The 22081-nt window shown below is 33.0% G+C and overlaps 2 protein-coding genes and 2 non-coding genes across 4 annotated transcripts; 3 read left to right on the top strand and 1 right to left on the bottom strand.

Moving 5' to 3' along the window:
• Window positions 1-624: 624 nt before the first annotated feature.
• Window positions 625-698, bottom strand: Trnan-guu (transfer RNA asparagine (anticodon GUU)). Its single transcript has one exon. It is a non-coding gene; the product is annotated as a tRNA-Asn (tRNA).
• A 226-nt stretch (window positions 699-924) lies between these two features.
• On the top strand, window positions 925-20589 carry LOC113403561 (BTB/POZ domain-containing protein 19). The gene is made up of 10 exons (XM_026644140.2): window positions 925-1509; window positions 16133-16289; window positions 16452-16614; window positions 18001-18134; window positions 18633-18792; window positions 18861-19002; window positions 19195-19272; window positions 19354-19471; window positions 19809-19990; window positions 20248-20589. The coding sequence occupies exons 1-10, from the start codon at window positions 1334-1336 to the stop codon at window positions 20423-20425; spliced, it is 1488 nt and encodes a 495-aa protein (XP_026499925.2). The 5' UTR covers window positions 925-1333; the 3' UTR covers window positions 20426-20589.
• Trnag-ucc (transfer RNA glycine (anticodon UCC)) lies at window positions 16699-16770 on the top strand. Its single transcript has one exon. It is a non-coding gene; the product is annotated as a tRNA-Gly (tRNA).
• Sme (Small ribonucleoprotein particle protein SmE) lies at window positions 17087-17606 on the top strand. Its single transcript, XM_026644142.2, has one exon. It carries the CDS (start codon window positions 17197-17199, stop codon window positions 17482-17484), a length of 288 nt encoding a protein of 95 aa, XP_026499927.1. The 5' UTR covers window positions 17087-17196; the 3' UTR covers window positions 17485-17606.
• Window positions 20590-22081: the final 1492 nt, after the last annotated feature.

Genomic DNA, 22081 nt, shown 5'->3' with positions numbered 1-22081 from the left:
AAAAATCTGGCCTTGACTACAAACAGTATAAAGTCGGCGCCAAGCCCACAAATTTACTACAATGTTTCACTTATAAAATCAAATTCGTTTAACGGAATAATTAAGTGCTTTCAAATTATACTTTTGAATAATATTAAGGATAGTTGCAAATAGTTGACTAACGTGATATGTATATGAACAAAAAAGTTTAAAATACTTTAATTCATCAAGATTATAGAATATTTGATATTGTACATTTTCAAGTTTTAATTGTATTTAATGCCTTGTCCCAGTATTATCGTGTATTGTCGTGAGGGTGATAATGTCATTGAAACATATAAAATATTTGTCGTTGATTTGATGTTGATAAGAGCTATTAATTAGATAAATTAAGATAGAAGAATCTTTCGGAAAATAATCACAACCCAATAAAGAGTTATTAATATCAGCATTAGGTCACCAGAGTTCAATATATTTTCATATTTTCTGACGTGACGTGACATTTATGACGTTTTAAATCTGAATAATGAGTTATATCTTTTATAAAAAAATATTTTTTCTTTGATGAATTAAATTTTTTTGTAAAACCAATTAAACGGCGTACATAAAAAATAAAAAGTCTAGGAAATTTAATTAAAAAATAAACGCCCCCGGGTGGGCTCGAACCACCAACCTTTCGGTTAACAGCCGAACGCGCTAGCCGATTGCGCCACGGAGGCTCTTGTGAAAGCAGCGAAAAATAATAGTCATTATCTATTGCTTAATATAAGACAGAGATAGACATATCTTTGTAATCTACCTGGACAAAACATAAACCTGTTCTGTCTTTACAACCGTTCTCAATAGCGAGACACAGGAAAACGAATGCGCACAGAGACGAATATTGCTAAAAACATCTACGGCACAGTGCATAGTTGGAATAGCGTGGGGCAAATTGAAGCTTAGTATGAGAAGCTACGGTAACTTTAAGGTTATGTTGACAAGTTAGCTTGTTGTAAGCTTTTAAGGAAAAAATAAATAAAACACCTTTAAAGTAATATGACAGATTGATCAGATTTTTTTTAAAGTGTAAATTATGTTAATTTGTTCGTGATTCCTAAGTAGTTCGACATTATAACCGCTTGATAGCGTTGTGTTTAACTTTGCGTGTTATTATGTGTGATGTAACGTTACTGTGATAAGATCGTGTTGAGTGATAATGGTTCAAAATAAATAATAACAGTTTCCCAGATCTCCCTAACGTACCTTCATAATTCATAAAATAAAATAACAACTGAAACTCGTTCAAAAATATACTTACTTTCTGAATCATATGTGAAAAAGTCTAAGTCCCTGGACATTGTGAACTGTGACAATGGCTAACAGAGTGACCGGGACATGCTGCACCGCGTCTGTAGAGCGGGCCGGGCTGCCGGGCCTTCTACGAGATCTGCAGCGACTCTCTGAGGATCAGGATTCAGCTGACATCGTGTTCATATTGGGAACGGCTGAGGAGAAGGTCTATGCGCACAAGATAATCTTGATAGCTAGGTGAAACACCGTTTTACATAACGTGTATTTTTTACTATAATTTACTTTTCTATATAAATTAAATATAATAATAACATACTTTCTATTATATTAATATAGTAACATTATGTTATCTTTTATAATATTTTGGTTGAAGCATATGTAAAGTACTAGATTTTAACACTGATAAGTAAGTACTTATTTAAATTATTAACGACATTTTAATGATTTTCAGTTACATCGAAACATGACAATATTATATTGTTGTATGAAATTCATTTATTTTGTTTATTTGACACGTGTATTCATACTTAAATGGCATGCAGTTGTGTTACATCATACATATCATACAAAAATATAGATCTATTTATTATTTAATCACAAAAGCGCGCCCCTCCACGTTAAATTGTTGTTTAGGCTGACTGGAGTGACGATAGCGCTTACTAGAAGAAGACGACTAAGAGTAAAGATAGCAAAAAATACAAATTACGTTATACAGTCTCACTTAATTTTATTAAAAAATAGATTAAGTTAACGTCACGATCACGCCTTTGTCAGTCATTAGATTATAACGTAAACCTAGTAAAGTTAGACTTGCATCAATTCGCATCATACGATCAAACCGAACTTTCGTCATGTGCTTTACTTATTTCTTTTGGAGAACAGTAGGTACTCGTATTTTTATTTTTATTATTCAATTACAATTTCATATAATCTATTCGATTTTTAATTTAATCATAATTTTACCCATATTTAATTTTGCAGCGCACGAGTTAAAAAGAGGAAGATAATTATTCATAAGCGCCATCTATTGATGAATTCTTGAAAGAAAAATATTTTTTATAGATGGCGTCACTTTCAATAATATTATGAGCTTAATAGAAAACATAGCCATAACCGAAAACGCAACCGCATATTATTACATTTATTATCATATTAATTCTAAGAGATTTAAAAATGTTATAATATTGAAATATACTTTTCAAGTTTCAATATTATTAAAAAAAAAATCATATTTCCTGTTTTAACGATTTAACAGAACTTGATTTATAATACCTGAACTACATATAAACATAGGTATATAATATATTAAACTAAAGTTTAACCGTTCCCACTTATTAACTTGGTTATCTATGTATAAATACAGAACAATTATTAAAATCACAGATCACTTAAATCTTTTTAATTATTATTGCACATTTTTTTGGCTTAGTTTATTTCAGTTTAGATTGTATGTTTCAATTAAATTTTCAATGATATTATGAGTCCGAACACTATTGTGACTACAATGTTGTGATAATATATAAATAAATAAAGTACATGTTGTGATCTCTAGTAATTGGGGGTACATTTAAACATTGTCGTTTATAACTTGCATTTTTTTGTATTTAAAGAGTAGGTACTTCGTTTGGAGTTTCTTTTTAAACAATTAAATAATTAAATGAAAAATTACTTCGTAAGTCTAAGTCTATAACTATTTTATAAGCATCTACAATACTATTTGCAAAAAATATCAATGAATAAGATACCTACTACTTCTAGAACTATATTTTGCATAATAATACAACTTATCTTCTTAGTAAAAGACACACATAAACACAATAACAAAAGAAATAATTTATCTCATAGAATACAATATGCTAATACAAAGTCTGGTCCGTGCTTCGAAATTATTCAGCCCGTAACGAAAATATTATTGTCCAAGATGGTCGCAAAAACCTCCAAAGCGATTTGCATCAAAATGGCCGCTCAGTTTCAAAACATGTGGTGTTGTTAGGGTAACCATGTTTTGTATTTTCCAAACATATTTTCTTTGTTGGAACATTTCTAAACAAAAGAAATCGTACAAGATTTAAATATTGTCCTGCTTTATTATACTTTGTTTTTCATTTGTTTTCCAAAACAGAATATTTTATATGCAATATATTAAAAGAATTAATCCTCAATATTGGTCAAAATATTTTCATCATATTATATTTCATTACGAAATAAAAATAGTAATAACCTATATACATATACGTAGCAAGTTCTTCTTTTTTTAATGAGGTGACCGACATTGGTCACGCTGTCTATTGTCAAGAGAGGCTAGTCAACTGTGCAAGATATTGTAGTGATTACATGTATACGCAAACACAGGTTCACTCTCTATTCCTTCACTCTCACAACCCGATGGGAAAGCAAATCAGACCCGACCGTAAAGAAAAAGGCTCGGGGTCAAAGACTGTGTGCTTTCCGAGGGACGAAGGATATCACTAGCAACTTCCAGAATCCGGCTGCTACTGAGTATTTTCCAACAAAAATCCCAATCTTTTTTTTTCACACTTTGAAATACATGTCTTAGTAACTTTTCCCAGATTTAAATAAAAAAAGATAATAATTTAATATCTTCTTATTACCTTTATATACTGTACAGTGATATATATTTTAATACTTAAAAATAAAACTTTTCAACTTGCTACTAGAGCAACTAGGCAGTCCGTTTTTCTAAACATTTTGTTGTTTAAATTATTTTAATATATATATTTTTTTTAATTCATAGTAGTTGTTACCGTTTTCTTTAAGATAAGGTCAACGGAGAGCAGAAAAATGGTACGATATAATTCGACAAACTGAATAAAGTTATGCGGGAACTTAGAGGAGACTGCCTATTTGTACAGAGATATTGGAAAAATAACTCGGTATTCCTTACCGCTTCTATTCTACTATGCGTGATATATGATGTTAGTTTTATTACGTGTTGTTTGGCTGTGATTTGTGAGGTTTTTTGTTAAGCAAGGCATAGATTATTTACTTGTACTTCGTACGCTAATAAATCTTTTCTAAATGTTATTTTCGAGAAAACTTCATAATTTACTTCATTTATTTAGTATCTCAGCGCTTAAACGAGTACCTACGTAGCTAGTAATAAAATATCATGTTCATATATTTCAATCTATACAAAATATTAATAATTTTCTCCAAATATTTTTGGCATTGGCATTGGCAAATTTAAATCTTGAAAACAATCAGTAACGCATACATGATGAATTACTAAAAGTTATACAATATTTTATATACAAGTGACTATTTCATTAACTCGTTAGATTATTTATTGTAAAAGAGTAACTACTGTTCTCAGATGTAATCTAATCATATCAACTATCGTCATGCTTCATAGTTGTTAAATAAACTAGAATCTTTCTGTTGTAAAAATAAGATTAGTTTTTTGTTTTCTTAAATAGTTGATTATTTATATTTTAAAGTATAAAAATACTGGATATGCTTATATATTAATGTCTAGTCTAGTCTAGTCGAGTCTTTTTATTGATTTTACTAAATATTAACTATTGGGATTATAAACAAATATGTAGGTTATTTATGCCACTTTAATAAAAGATAACACCGTTGCCAATTTTTTCTAAGTAATTATAACCTACTTTTAAATTTAACACTTTGCTGTAGATTGTTATGATAAACCCTCAAAAATAAAGAAAAGTGTAGGATTGGCTTTAGGCGAAGAAGTAAATTAAAGAGGTATGAAGTGGTTTTGCGACATAGATACGTAATGGCGATATGAATTTTCATCAAATAAAGGCTCTCAATCACTACTAAAATTCACGTTCATCTTTCTATTAAGTAATTTTATTTTATGGATTCTTATAATGTTACCTTCGTTATTCAGTATATTTATATCAATATGTTATTTTTGCTTAAAGAGACCTTAACGCTACGGACGGTATGATATTTACAATTAAATAAAAAATAAAAACATAAACAACATATCATTTATATGTCATAGTTGTGTAAAAGCCTGCTTTTCTGTTTAGAGAAGACTTACTGCACCACACTGCTCCAGTAAGGGCTGGAGGAAACACATGTGACAGAATTTAATCCTGCATGTGTCATGTTGTTTTCCAGACGACGTATTGCTTTACCACCACACAATTCGAATAATATATTTAAACAAAAAAAAAAAAAAGTAACTAAGTAGTTATTCAAACCTGCGATTTTCGGATAAAAACCACATCCTTTGTTCAGCTATTTTTAAAAATATTTTTGAAGTCGGTTAAAAACTCAATGATAAATAGTTTAAAACCGCAACTAACAATATAATTTTATATTTGCACATGTAAAATTTATCACTTTAATACTAAAACAAAGCTTAAATGCATTAATAACTGTGTTATAAGTTTTAACAAGCGATGTAAATCATTTTTTTCATTATTTACTGAAAAACAGGTGCACTTATTTGCTGTACATAATGTATGTTACATTGTTAACCGCAACACAACGTGCGGGAAACGGCAGCTGCGGCCGTGCTCTTGCGAGATGATAAATTTATAAAGTTTCGTGCCTACCAGCTATCAATCTTTGTGTGATGCGGTTTTTGTTAATATAATACTTTGTTGCCTTCACTTAAACTTTTGCATATTTTAATTGTTTTATATTTTCATGCGGAATTATTATAAATTTGAACGCAAATTCGAAAACAAAATATTTTTTTAGGTTACAAAGAAATAAACGGAATGTATAATAATTTGACAAGACGAATATAATGAAATTAGATTCAACTGATGAGTAGCTTTTTTTTAATGTACAAATTTTACAGTTTAGATAGTCCTGATTTCCTATATCAGTATTAAAATTCAAGAAAACTCACGATGTTGTAACATTTATTACTCGTCTGAAAATTTGCTAATGGCATGTAATTTTCCACGATCCTGAAACTACATAATTTCGTGTCTAAACTTAGAGTGGAGGTTATAAATTCGCTAAGCGGCCGTGCGTTGATCGCGATACCATCAATCAACACCCCACCTCCGTGCCCTACCGCCTCCCTCCACTTCTGTAATTAAGTCTCGTATTATCTGCTATAGCAGAGTATGTACGGTGCGGGATTACAGGGAACATTATGAAGTTGCTAATTAGTTCATAATCATGAAAGTCATCAGCGGGTCTCTTTGAATCGGCTGCAAATTGCAAATAGACTGAGCCCATTGAAGAGGCTGAGTCGAGACTGTTCTGTAAACATAAATTAACTTGTATTCAAAAGCTCCAGAGTTAGGCTACCGGAAATACTTGGGAGACACTTGTGAATGACGTACTAATAATATATATATACTATCATTTATCAAATATATTTTCAATATCTTAAATATTTTTTTTTATAAAATTTTTATTACATGTTTTTCATAAGCATATTCATTTTTTTTAATTCAAACTTCAGGGTCATTTCTAGCAAATTTTATAAACAAAATAACGAAACAGTGCGCATTACCAAGTTAAAATGAAAACGTTCATACATAGTAACGCGCCCCACGTTATTGTGACGATAAAAGTAACAGTCTAGCGAGTTTTATTTTTAAATCCCGCAGCCGACATCATTGACAACAATTTACAATACAAATAACACGTCGGATTACCGAAGCAAGTTGTACAATTGTTGGGTTAAATGAGAAAAGTTGGAGCGTACAAAAACAATGCGTGACGTGCTGCGCCGCGCCCGCGATTGTAAAAACAAACTCACGTGTAATTACAACTTTACGTACATGCGAACACCTCTTCCAGGGTGACCACGCTACTGTAATTGCATTTTACAAGGAATTTCTATTACGATTCTGACGGCTTAACCTAATGAACAAAAAATATTCATTTTATAAACGAAAATTGCTAATGCGTATTTAAGTAAATAAATGATTATTAAAGTGCAACGACCTGTACAGAAACATTATTTTTTGTATCATAGTAAACACTCCGTACATTTATGCAAGAATATTTATAGCAAAAAGCAAACATGCAATCACGATCCACAAACAATTACAAAAGTTCTTGAACATTTGACGAACAACAAAAAGCGAGCTATTTGAAGCACATTTCAGGCAATTTGCATAAATATTTCTTGATAAGTCTACAGGAGCCAGCGATTTGCATGCCGAAACCAGCGGCTTGCAACAGCTGCTCGCCGAAAATGGATTATCTCACGTTTGCAAGAATTTTAAGTTGCAATTTCATTTTCAGGAACATGTTTTTTTTTCGTTTAATAGTTAAAATCCTTAAACAACTATTTATTATGAATCTGAACAAACATGAGCTAAATGATTTTCATCATCAGCCCATATTTGTCCACTGCTGAACATAGGCCTCTCCAAATGCACGTCAATGTGGTCTTTCTTCGGCAACTCGCATCCAACTCCTGCCAGCCGTCTTGCGCAAATCGTCACACCACCGTGCCTGAGGACGTCCTACACTACGTTTGCCGAGACGCGGTCTTCACTCTAGAACACGTTTTCCCCAACGGTTATCCGTTCTAACTAACCGACAAGTCGGTGATCACTACCGGTATTGAACCTGTTGAGCACTGAGACGTCTCTGAATATGTGCCTTTTGTCCGTCATGATGAAATCGATCTCATTTTTGGTCATAGTGTCGGTGCTTTGCCACGTCCACTTCCTTTGGGGCTGCTTCTTGAAGAAGGAGTTCATCCAAAAGAGCCCCTCCCGTTCGAGGAAGTTGATAAGCATTTGCCCCCTATGATTTCTGCTTCCAAATCCATGGGGTCCTACTACCAATTCGCTACAATTCTGTACTCCCACTTTAGCGTTCAAGTCCCCCATGACAACGTTGTAGTGAGTTTTCGTGGTGGAGTGGAAGGCCCTCGATATGTCATCGAACATTTCCTCCACTTCATCGTCCGAGTGTGTCGAGGTCGGTGCGTACGCTTGCACCACCTTGAGGCTGTACCTCTCGGTGAGCTTTACAATGAGGTACGCTACCCTAGTTGACACACTGGAGATTTCCACAACGTTCTCAGCTAGGGACTTATTAACCAGAAACCCAACGCCACCTTGGGATTGTTGGTCTCCCTCTCGGAAGTATATTAGGTGGCCCGATTCGCGGGTTACGGTGTCCTCTCCCTCTCTACGGACTTCACAGAACTGACTGGTCCTGGGATCAAAATGTATTCGACTAGCGATCACAAACACAAGGTGAAACGATAGATGCTGATAGCGCAAGACCAGCCATCATGGAAATCCTTTAGGGAATCCTTTGTCCAGCAAGAGACGTCGATCTCGGCTGATATGATGATGATATTCATCATTCTCATGACAGAAATCATTTTTGGAGAATAAATATTTTCTAGTGGAGTAGGTATAAAACTAAATAAAACTTATAACAGTCAAACTATTTATTAATTAGTATTCTTATAGCCAGTAAACCCAAAGGTGAGTTCTTCATAAGTCTAGCTTTAATAAAAGGTCTCGTAAACCTGGTTTCAGCTCCAAATAAAGCAATCTCGTGCGATATTGGTGCTTTTCTGTGATATCCTATATTTTAAGATCGCATTGGTATTAGATATTTTCCTCAAAGGTAAAATTGTCTACGATTTACTTTGGTATTTTAATTCAAAACGTAACTGCTTTTACTCGTTCTTTCTGATGTATATCTCGTGTATAATTCTTAGGTAGAATTCATTTTGTTTTATTTATAAAAATGCAAGCATAATAACCATGATATAAACAAAACCATAACAGCATCAACGCTTACCAAGCCTGTCTAATAGGATCTAAGATGTTTTTTTTTCTTTATATAAGCTGTATTGGAAGCAACTGTTTATCAAACAAAATAATATAAAAGAATTAAACTATGAAATTGAAATTTCGTTGTGACGCGAAATGTGTAAGGATTTTAAGAGAAGGAAAATTTAAGAAAACGTTCGTTCGAGATTCCTTTGTTAAGAACCGTAAATTGGATCTGCACTGCGCCCGACGTCTTATTAAAAGCACACGTTGGGTTTACTTTAAGAAAACCGCATAAGAACTGTTATAAAATCATTGTACTTATGTTATTATACTCTGAAATATATTAAATATTGAACTAATCATTTTGATATTTAAATTAATACATTAATCTCTAATATGCGTTAATCGTTGTCACCCTATTATATGTGACAAGTCATAAATAATTGTGTTAAATTCATTAAAAAGAGGCAAATTAATTTTTGTAGTACATTAAACTGAACATAATATTCATAATGACTATAGTTTTGATCTTAAAAAACAAAAAGGATATCAAAAATTAGTAAGACAGTAAGGCATTGTCCACAGAACGCTTAGTCGTCTTTTCATACTCGTGCAGGCTTGAGACGGTTTCATCAGATATGAATTACAATTATTGACTATCTAGAGAGATTAGACTATGTAACTAACTCGTCCGGAAAGCCGACATGAACAACACAGAATTTTCATGTTAAAGACATTTGGAGTAATTTATCTCGTGCTCGTGAAGATAAATATCATGGTAACCGTGTGTCGGATGAAAATCTGCCACATATGTGCCTATTTACTAATCAGTATTGGAGCAGTATTGTAAAATCTGTAAGTCTTGTCCACCAAACGAAAAGGTGGCCTTAAGTCCAGCTGTGGAATAATTACAGGTTATTGCTTTAACAAGACAACATAGATTAAAAATAAAAAAATCGATCACGTCGTTAAGCAAAGATGCGTATAAAAATACGTAATGGGTTGCTAAGATTAAGAAGAGATAAAATTTGTTTGTAAGTAATAACCTCCGGGATTATTAATATAATTTAAAAAAAAATAATAATAACATGATAATATACCAATGGTCATCGTGATCGATTGAACGTATCGTAACGTACAGTACCACATAACACTTTCTTAAAAAATAAAATGTACTAACATTCATGTTAATCGGTCAAACAAACACAAACACTATAAATATGTGTGCTATGCCTATTTCAACCACAAGAAGACAAAAGCCAAATAAACAACATTTAATATCGAATAGACGCTCATATTTGTCGAAAGCTTGAATATTATATATGATATTAATTTATAGATTTGCGAAAAATTTGCGTTTTGAACGTCGACGAAGCAGTTATCGGAAATTAAGAAGTAAAATTAAATTGGATATGAGTTGTTAAGTGTAATAATATTGTATTGTATCAAAAGACATATTAACCGGTAACTTGTAGTGTACAGTATAGCTCAGTCATTAGCAAATTGCATGGATTACGGAAAGTTAAGTTTTGTTTATCATTATTATTATAAATACACCATCATTATGCTGACCGGTCGGTCTTAACGGAATATCAACAAATGTCACTAAGTATTTGGGTCACAACTAAAACTTGCTAAAGGTTGATAAAATTCATTTAAACATCAACGATCACATTGAAGGCATAAATTAAAGAAAACTTGTATTGTATTTATCGACTTTTACGACACATTTTACTTTCTATCTGGTTCTATACTATTAGAAAGAGAAAATAGAAACTGCACTTTTGTTTGCAAATAATACCGCTTACACTAAAAATTCGTCTATGCAGCTAGATAACATCTTTTTTGAGAGAACATGCTTTTCATAATAAAGAAATTATGAATCAGAAAAACGTTTAAGGCGTGTATTTGTATAAAATGGCTCCATTTGAGTTACATTGATTTTTTCTCGGTAAGCGTTACTGAAAATTTTATATATATATATTATATATACATACTAGCGACCCGCCCCGGCTTCACACGGGCGCAATGCTGCCACTAAATATACTATAGAATGTCTTTACAACGTTCACAGTTTTTCAGTCGTTAGACAATACAAACCGCTACGTCCTTGCGTTTTAAATCCGTAATATCTTCGAAAATATTAATTTAAATTACATAATGTAAAGGGCCATATTGATCTATATTAAATGCACAATGTATTTAAGGTACTTAATTGGATAAGGATTAATGCTGTATTGTTTAAAAACGCTTCGAAAATAAGCCGTTATTTTCGTAAAAAGTAAAGGATAAAAAATAGTTATTGTGGGTTATTCCTAAGAGATAGACATACACCATCGCGGACTTTTTTGAAGACTTCTTTAAGGTATACAAGACAAATTGATTATTTTGATCTATCAATATATCTTTCCGCAACTACAGTGTAAGCAAAGGTAGGTAGGTAAGGTTTGAGCAAAGTCCACGACATACGACACTAGTATTTTTATACAATACCTTGACCAAATTTTAAAGTTAAATATATAATTTTACATAATTTCGACAAGTATAATTCTCAAGACCGGCGTCACTATCGTGCCGTCTAGCAATGGAAAAATCTCTATTGTCGGTTACCGCAAATTGTGTTTCTCGCCTGCTCTTGACGTCTCATTAGCTAACGTCATGTTATTCTTATATAATGCTAGTGAATAAACCAGACCAGGCATTATCCCACGTATGATATTTTAATAAAATCGATATGAGTGGATACATTGAAGTTAATAGCTTACTTGTATTATACTTTAAAATACAGGAAAATTGTCGTTAAGGTTTAAAGATTTAAGCATATACAAATTGCTGATATCATATTCATTTTCATTATTATATTCAAATAAATTCTTTTTATCGAAGGGAAAGCTGAGCTCATGTCTATCAATACGATTACTGGCACAGATAATTTAAAAAAAATAGTTTTTGCCATCCAATGTCAAATCACAGATAAATAATTATTAAATATGATTAAATAAAAATTATAAGACAAACGAGTTTGATTACTTATATTGAAAAGAAAGATAACGTGTTAATTTAAACCTTCAAATTACAGCAGTCATTATAACGGCAATACAAACGTGGAGAATTAAAGGAAGCTGAAAATACAGAGGGTTATTCATTATCAACACAGGCTCTAATTCAAGGCGCCATCCGATGTGCCTTGAATGGCGGCAAACTAGAATGTTGCCAGTCTATAGATTACCGTTATTGAAGTTGGCCATACTGAATACCGAACACGATTAAATTAATAGAGCTCCATGATGGTAGGTTTACAGATTCTATTCAGAATTATTTCATGATAAAGCTGAATAGAAATTACGCCAAACTTATTTATTTATTATATGCTTAACGTACCTTCATAATATTAAAAAAATGTAATCGTGTACATATACATATTTAAAAATAAATTAATAATAATTAAGAATATTACAAAAGCCATAATAATACTATTAATTGCCACTTGTATTTCGGCATAATTATAATTATGATTATTTATCGTCCACCAATAATTGATTGACATAATAGCTTCAATCAAATAAAACGACGATATTTTACATAAACGATCGACTAGTATTCTAAATATCGTAAAAAATTGAGAAGACGATTAATCGTTGTCACAGGCTGTACCGCAGACGCGGCAGGCGCCATTAATCGCGATAATGCAGATTGCGTGGCGCGGCGCTACCGCGACAGCGCCGCGCGGGTGTCGCCTGCGTCATCAATCATGGCCGCCCGCTGCGACCGCCGATACAAATTACGTTTAGCATCCTTGAGTAATTACCTGTTGACTAACTATCGTGTAATCGAAATTGAAGAAATATTTAACTTCATCGTATTTCTTTTATCTTTATGTATATTACATATATGTACATAGTAATAAGTACATACATTTCTAAACAATAATCTGCTCTCTTTTCTTACAGCCTCGATTGATAAGTAAGTATGTTACCATAATGTGTCTGAGTATGGCAGTAACACTTACATAAAATTCTAAAAACAATTGTAGTGTAATTGTATTGTGCATTACATCCCTTCCGATTACAAAATAATTTTAATCTATCGTCAAGTTAATGATAATTGGATATTCGAGAAGCAGGAATGGCAACACTATTAAAACTTGTCGTGTCGCCGTCAGCTGCAATGGCGGGAAGCCGCATCATTATAAATCTGTTTTGAACACCAACTTTATAACTCCTTGTAACATGCCATGCTTACATGATTGGTTCTTAATAACATGACTCTCCGATATTTGATTGAAATATTCACGACAAAATCAATTTATTGGCATAAATTAAAATCGTGCACTTACCTACCGTCAAATGGGAATCTTATATATCATAAAGAATTTTGATATCGTCAAATAGTCTCTCGGGTTATTTTAATTATCACATTAAGATTATTATTTCGGATTCAGTAGGTAGTTATATATATTTGGAAGTATTATGAAATTATTATGAACGAGATGTCTGTCCATACATCCCACGGCATAATATTTAAACCTTTAGCCTTTTTTTACTTTTTTAAGCAAATAGGCCTGATAATACAACTGCCTACTGGTACTGTACTGTACGCTCACTCACTTTGGCGGTTGATTATAGAGTGGGCTGCACCTACCCAGACGGGCTTGCACAAACTAAGCGTATCGAGTTAATTTTTTATAAGAAATATGAAATAAAATATATGAATATAATCCGACACACTAAATAACTACAATCGATCGGCGGATACTGGATACTTTCCGTCTTATTGTAAGAGCGCGCGCCGCAAATTTTGATTAGAATTGACGCGCCCCGGGTCATAGACCGACTCGTACGCCGTGACGACCAACGGCATAATGTTGTCTTCGATTTAAACACATTATCTTTAGATATTATCAAAAAAAAATCACGAAATTAAAAATACTTGTAACGTAATACAGCAAGGAATGCCTCGATGCTAGTGTGACAAAATTAATCACCGCCGGAGATAAAATCTCAAATGATTAATGCTGTTGTCAAACATCGGGCTCGCCGTGATTACAGCGCCAGCTCGATTAATTATCTAAAACCTTCGTCCCGTTTCATTACTCTTCTGTCCAGAGGTGGCTCAGACTTAGACGTGTTCCTAAAAACAATTTTAATAGTCTAGCTTATATCGCAACCGCATAGAATTTGGATTCTTTCACCGACATTTCATATTAGATTCATTCATAGTAGATTTTCAGGATTGTGTTGGTGGTCTAGTGGTCTGTTAAGAAGGCTCCAGAGGTTCTGGTTTCATTATCAACGATATAAATAGGTACTTTATAGCTTTACTTCATCCCAATGTGTGTTACATATCGACTGCTTTTATTCCATGGAAAAATCTAAGTATGGGTACATATACTTACAATGAGTACAGCACAGAACAGCCACAGCCCTCAAACTTCAAGGCTGAAAGAACCTGTAATGTAGGTTTAGTCACCTTTGTGTGCCTTCAGATAAAGTTCGACTTGCTCCACCATCTTGACTTATTATTATTATTATCTTGGCTTACATTTTAATATTTACAATACTTAAATGTTCGTATATTTGAAAATATTAATGAATTTGGGAATTAATGTGACACTCATAAAATTGGTACCAAAATCAAACACAAGATCATTACAACGGCTACTACAATCAACAAAAAAATTAGACAAAAATATCCTCTGAGTTTCTTTCGCCGTTTTTTCAGGTTCAGATATTTACTTTTCCGAACCCGATATTATTTATTTTTAGTTTGTACTTTAACTACCGAACAGTAAGTGTAATGCTGTTAAATTGAATAAATAGATTTATGTGCAACGCTGCCAATCATAATAATGATTCCCCCATTCGCCTAATTTTAATGTCATTAACGACCGAAACATCGTAGGCTTTTTTGACGAATTTACTCACGAGACAGGTGCCAGGTTAGCAAGATGCAATTAATAAATATATTAAATTCTGATTAATTATGCTAATTAGTAATTACGTAATTAACGAGTTCATAAACACATAAAGTGTTTTTCAAAGTTCGTATAAAATTCCTTTACTTTAAAAAGTCAGTATTTTGAAGTTTTCAGTTAACGATGAAGTATTCATTTAAAATATTCTAACGGTGTCGTTACAGAATATAAAAAAATGTCATGATTTAAACAGCGGCCATTTTTAAATTTGATTTGCTAAAACCTATTTCATAACTCCATGTAATTAAACGTATTATTTTATATTATAATATAGACGATAAAATATCGTGGAGGTAGTATTCCTGGATAAATAAATTTAATTATGCTTAAGAATTAGCTGTTTGTCTTATCTACAGTATATAATTTGTTCAGTAAGAAAAGTGTTACGTTTTCTTACTAAATTACATGGTGGTTCTTCTCAATAGTATCTAAAATAATGTAGCTATTCAAAACAACTAAAACTGCTGAAAATAAGAATCTACTCCAATAGGTAGATAGGACTATATTTCTTACTGAAATCATACTGAGATTTTTGGTCGTTTAATATACTGTATAAAAACAAAAAATATATTGAAAAATATAAAAATTGCAGACTTAAAGGGTTGCTGTAAATACAAACTGGTGCAAAGTTTAGGCGTAACGTACTTTAGTCCACAGTTAAAAACGAGTTTCCGAAGTCTGGCGCGCACTTCAACTTCACAGCCACGTCTTTGCTGAAAGATTATCGGTTTTTAATTACGCGATGATACTCACAGACAGTGCGCTTCAACTACTTAAAAAGTTTCGAAGCGCCAATGAATTTTATTATTTTGTTTAGATCTTAGGGACAATCCATTGTTATTTAAAAATTATAAAATGGTTCTATTGTGTATTTTTTTTTCATTAAAACTTCATATTATTATTATATATATATATTATTGGCGGAGAATAATCGATAATAGTCTGTAAAAAATTATAAATAAACCTTATATCCATATTCTTAAAAAAATAAATATTTTTTTCTATATCAAACGACAATATCTACCTAAAAACATCTTTAAACAACGGCTAGCGCCATCTGTTGACGAATAGCATGTTAAATTGGGATATTTAAAAAGTAGATTTTATTATTGATTTAAAATTCCATCCCATTAAAAACAAGCATAGACTAAAATATTTAATATTTCGAAAGGTGCAAAAGTTTTCAAAATACGAAGCGTGGGGAGGTGTGCCGAATACCTGGCTGCACAGTGTCGCCATCTGCCGGCCCACAACCAACACCGATACGGATGCCACATGTCCAACCTGAAACTTTTCGACTTTTTATCCAATATGTATACACAGGAAAGGTAACATTTTAATTTTATTTATTTATAAAAAACAACAAAAACGGCTATAGTCCCTACAAAAATTTAAATAGTATTATGTTTGTAATTTAAATATTAAAATAGTAATTTTAAAAGTAAAATACCTAAGTTCAATAAAATAAAATAATATGTTATTTTATTTAGTTACTGCTTCAAGATTCTGGGGTTTTTGAAATGATGACCTTAGCTGCGGATTTAGGCGTAGAAGACCTCCGAGCTGCTTGTGAGGATCATGTCACTTCGACTTTGAGTGTAGAGAGTGCTTGTACTCTGTTAGCTGCTGCTATGGAAATCCAGGATAGGCCAGGCAAGTATTGTGTTTCATATTAAAATATAAATTGGTATTGTAATGTGTGCAATGTATACATTAATTTTAACAGGTCTGTCAGTGGCGATGGTGGTGTAATGGTCAGCATAGTTGCCTTCCAAGCAGTTGATCCGGGTTCGATTCCCGGCCATCGCACACTTTTTGTGTTTTTATTTTTATATATTTTAAATTGACTTCTTATTTATATAATTGAATAATATTTATTACTTTAATCGCCGCAGATTTACATATGATTTATTTTTATATGATTTTTCATAATTAGTACTTGACATACAAAAAAGTACGTAATATAGTAAAAAAACTTTAAATTAATGGCAGAAATTTAAAAATAATAATACGTTTTTATTTCATTTTAATTCGAGGATTGAATATAAAACAAAAAGTGGTGTGTATTATCTTTTTAAAATATGATATTATAATCTGTAATGGCGGCCATTTTCCTTGCTCTATCATTGTCTTTGACGTTGCTAGTTCTATATCTGACGTATAAAAACGACGCCGGCTTTGGCGGTTTTTGTTTTTAACAAATTATCATTTCACTTCTAAGAATAAAACATAACAATGGCTTACAAAGGCCCACCGAAAGTTCAAAAGGTGATGGTACAACCCATCAACCTTATATTTAGGTATTTACAAAATAGAAGCCGTGTACAAATTTGGCTTTACGAGAACGTGAACTTGAGGATCGAGGGCCACATCGTGGGCTTTGACGAATATATGAACATTGTGTTAGATGAAGCCGAAGAAGTGCATATGAAAACCAAAAATCGAAAGCAAATCGGTCGCATAATGATGAAAGGCGATAATATAACATTAATCCAAAATGTCAATCCAAACGCTACGGTGTGAAATAGGTTATAAGAACCAAACGAACATTCCTAGCTGATAAGTGTGATGGTCACTAATTGTGAATTGTGAAAGTGTTTTACTGCTAACCTCACGTCATTTTTTCATTAAATTTAAGATCTAAATTGGCTTTTATTTTCTAACCTCAGAAGACAATTCACTTACTTTTTTTATTTCATGAATGTTCGTATATTTTTGTTAATGTTCAAATTGTTTCTAAAGACAAACATCTGATATTGATCTGAAAAAAAATATGTCTTGTTGACATGATTGAAAATAAGTTTTTTATTTAAATGATATGTAATCTAAAATAAATTAATAAATAGCAACTCATTTGTATGTTTAAAAGCTACAAACATTAAATAGTTAATGTGAATTATGTTTAAGTATATTATGAATAATCAACCTTAATAAACCCCACAAATGACAAGAACAGGTAGGTCAGAAATAGACTAATAATATGTCTTCTGATTGATTTACTTTGATGTAATTATGAGTATTACTAATATTAATTTCCAGGAGGAAAAAGTGCATCATCTTTCATGGAACGCTGTATTGCATTCATTGGGGACAATGCATCAGACTGTGTCAAGACAAATTCCTTTTTAAATCTGCCGAAAGATGCTCTCATCAAGCTTATATCGTCAGACTTTGTTAGTATTTATTACCTTTTAATATTAATTTTTGGCATTTCCATTTTCTTTAAATAAATAATAGTTTTCTAGAGACTATTCTGTAACAAAAAACTGGAAACTCAACACAAAACACAAGCTTGAAATGTCAGAATGTTAAATGCGACTTTGACTAATAATTAAAAAAATAATAGGATACACACCAAAATGATGTATCACTGTAAGCTATTTGGCAATATTTCATGAATGAGATACAAAGTGGTTTCTCACAGAATCACTGCAGCTGTCAAGTTACTCAAAGTCATGCATATTTACAATATTATTGTAATTTGTTTATTAGCAACTGATTAACATTATGCTAAAACAGGGAAGTAAAGATAAATTAGTAACTCCACATAATGCAAATTTATGATTCTAGTGCAATTTAATAACTGCACATACACTTGCAATAGATGCTGAATATGTTAAGTTTGAATTTAAAAATCATTAATCAATAAATATACCAATCACATATTCCAGTTGTACTTGGAGGAGGAGGAGGTGTGGCGGTGCGCGCTGGCATGGGCCAAACAGCGCGCCGGAGTGGCGCAGCCCACCGCGCACTGGACGGAGGAGGAGCGCGCACGCGTCTGCCACCACCTGGCCCCGCTCATGCAGCACATGCGACTGCTGCTCATCGGTGAGGGCCTAAACGCCTAAGCGCAACCTACACTATGACGTATACTGTATTCTACCAGTGTGCCACAGACAGCACGGTGTTTGCGGAGGAGGTAGAGCCGACGGGTGCGGTGCCGATGGAGCTGTCCCTGGAGCGCTACCGGCGCGCCGCGCTGCACGCCGCGCCGAGATTGGAGCCGCGACACGAGCCCGACAAGCGCACGCAGCCGCGGTACTGACTGATTACATTGTTAGGGAAATATAATCATATGCATTATTTTCAATGTTAACTCTCTATAAAATCATTTCACATCTACTACTAATTTAAACAATATACTAATTTATTTTTCATAATATAACTATAATCAGACTAGTATTCCCTCATTATATTTAATTTTGAACAATAGGCAAAATCTTTTTATAGCTTGGCAGTAAATATGTTCGCCGGCTCAGTGATCCTGCAACAAGATAAGAGCGCCTTTCAGTCTCTCATCAACAGCTGGTAATATACTATGCATTCATATTGCAATTTAAGTTGGAAATGTTTCAGACCGTGTGGTATTGTAACACTGAGATTACACAGGTGCGGCAACCCGAAGCAGTCGTGGCGTCTGGTGTTTCGCGCCTCCACGCACGGATTCTCAGCGCAGGCTTTCCACTCGCACTGCGATGGTATCGCGCCGGTGCTGGTGCTCGTGCAGGTACAAACGATCTGTAATGCTGAGCCAAATTATGTTTGGAGGACTGAGGCGTTATACTCACTGTCTTATTATAGCCAGCGATGTACAAAGGGACTGTATTTATACAAAATATGATACATAGATGGGGTCGCATAAAGACGAAGAAAAGAACTAATATATACTATATCAATACCATGAATTGAGATTTTACAGTTATGTAATAATCCAATAATAGACCAATTCTTCTTGAATTTAAATAGGCTTCTAGTTCAAGTAGTACTGTAAGTGTTCCGTGAAACGACAACCAAGTTCAGTATACCCCACCATAAAGCGTGTCATGCGCGTGTCGCCCCCGCAGCCGAGCCGCGGGCCGCCGCTGGGCGGCGTGTGCAGCGCGGGCTGGGCGGCGGGCGGCGGGGCGGGCGGGGGCGGCGGCGCGGGCTACGTGAGCGCCGAGCGCGCGTGCCTCTTCGCGCTCTCCGACCCGCCCGCGCTCTACCCGCTCGCCAAGAAGGCCTTCGCGCTCTGCTACCACCCCGAGTGAGTTACCCCTATGTTACCGAATTAATGGATAAATTCTGTGGCTCGGTGCCAGAAGGACCGGAGTACATTTATGACGTGTGAACCCCAATTCGCCATCTACCAGATCGTTTAAGAAAACGATATAATCTTATATGGTATGACACTTTTTTATGGAACAACAGATATCAGCAGTTATCGAGATGCATTTAGTATAGCAAAAATATCATCATATTTTAAAGTCTGGTGCAGTGATACTCATGTGGTCACTTTCTCAGCTGCGGGCCGATATTCGGCGCAGGCGCAGACCTGTTCATCTCCAGCAACTGCCACGCCAACAGCGACAGCTACAGCAACCTGCACTCGTACGGAGACGCCCTGGCGCCCGCCACGCTGGCGCCCGACTACAACTTCACCGTGCGCGACTACGAGCTCTTCACGTACGGCCACAACTGATCGTTGTATCTCGACAGGAATCGTCGTTTTCATATTGTCCTATTAAACTTATATCCATTGCAAACAGTTAAAAATATACATAAAAAAATGATTATTATTTGATACAGTTATTATATATGAGTATTATTATTATAATAATAATTATGTGATAAAGAAGAATGATCAGAACTCACTGCATTGAGATTTCGAATCTGGTCTCCATAAGTTAGATTTCATAATTTAGAAGATAAAATGAAGCATGATGAAGAGAAAAAATAAAGCTATTTTAAAACTATTCAAAATTATAATTTGTATGTAAACCGGTCTGTTAAAGACTCAATCACAAATATTTTTTAATTTATAAAAATAATAAATTTTAATGACTTTATTTTTGTTTCTATTTTGACTCCTGTCGCTTAGATTAAATTATCATACTACGGTCTACCATCAAGGTATATTATTCATTGTGTTCTCAGCAAATTCAATGATTCGATTCATATTAATCTGTTGCAGGATTACAATTTTTCTATTTATTGCAAAAAAATAACGCATCTTCGGACACATTATGGGACGGATATATGATCTTAAAATAATATAAATTAATTAATTATCATAATAGTTCAAAAATATTCAGCTCCGATTGTGTAGTACTGCTTAGCCCAATCGCACGATGAGAAATTTTTTTTTTTTTACTAAATCAAGCAATATAATTATGAGTATGTGATAAGTGATACATTTATTGCATTTTGATCCGATTATTTGCTTATTGTTCATGTAAGATTCGTTTCCTTCGAGCGCAGCTTATCTATATTTATTACTATACTATATTCAGGCGTTAGTCATAAAAAAGTATAACTTTTCTTTAAGTTGAAGCTTGCTTCATAACAAAATTCATTAAATTTGGGTCAGTGATTTTGAGTTACTTTTGCCTTTATAATTTTAATAATATAGATGTTTCAGTTGTGTACAGTTTGTAATTTATATAATTAGATTTAACTTATATAACTTGTTAACGACGCGCGCGTCATCTTTTGTACTTTGATAGTAGGTACTATTCTAAAAATTTATAGAAATAAAAATATATTTTTTTTTTATAAAACTTACAAAAAGCTCATTATGTTTTCATTAGGACAACCAACAGTAGATACAACATAACATCCAAAATAAAAAATAAATTACATTTCAAAATAAACTTGGCAAAAGTTAGTAGAACTTTAGTAGAACTTACAGGTAGTCTCACCATGCAATATCATATTCCAATACACAATATATGTATTGAAATTAAACATAAGCAATAATTAAGAATAAGAAGTATAATACATTTTTAACTTATATAATAAATAATAATTAATAAAACCAATGAGATAAACCATAAAATTAGAATTAAGCATAAATAAAATTCTTTATTTTTCAATTGAACTTTTCATAATAATCATGTAAGATATAATTTTGTTATAAATAAATTTTAAGGTCAAAAAATATTTTTTTTATTTTATTTATTTTAACGGAGGCGCCATCTATCGATAATGTAGGTATTTATAGAGTCAAACCGCAGTGGCGTTGTGATATGGATGCTGCAATATTTATTACTTACTAAATCTGCCAATAGATGTCGTAAGCAGTACTTTACAGTTTAGAAGCTTAACTATATTGTTTAAGCTTTTATAATTTTATATT

This window comes from Vanessa tameamea, chromosome 16, assembly GCF_037043105.1.
Source record: "Vanessa tameamea isolate UH-Manoa-2023 chromosome 16, ilVanTame1 primary haplotype, whole genome shotgun sequence".
Lineage (NCBI taxonomy): Eukaryota > Metazoa > Arthropoda > Insecta > Lepidoptera > Nymphalidae > Vanessa > Vanessa tameamea.
This window is presented reverse-complemented; position numbering and strand designations above follow the sequence as displayed.

Excerpts from the sequence above, each read along its gene's own strand:
- LOC113403561 (XM_026644140.2), top strand. The coding sequence starts at position 1,334 with ATGGCTAACAGAGTGACCGGGACATGCTGCACCGCGTCTGTAGAGCGG. Across the intron at positions 1,510-16,132 it reads AAGATAATCTTGATAGCTAG|GTGCAAAAGTTTTCAAAATA; the intron begins GTGAAACACCGT and ends ATATTTCGAAAG. Across the intron at positions 16,290-16,451 it reads AATATGTATACACAGGAAAG|TTACTGCTTCAAGATTCTGG; the intron begins GTAACATTTTAA and ends TATTTTATTTAG.
- Sme (XM_026644142.2), top strand. The coding sequence starts at position 17,197 with ATGGCTTACAAAGGCCCACCGAAAGTTCAAAAGGTGATGGTACAACCC.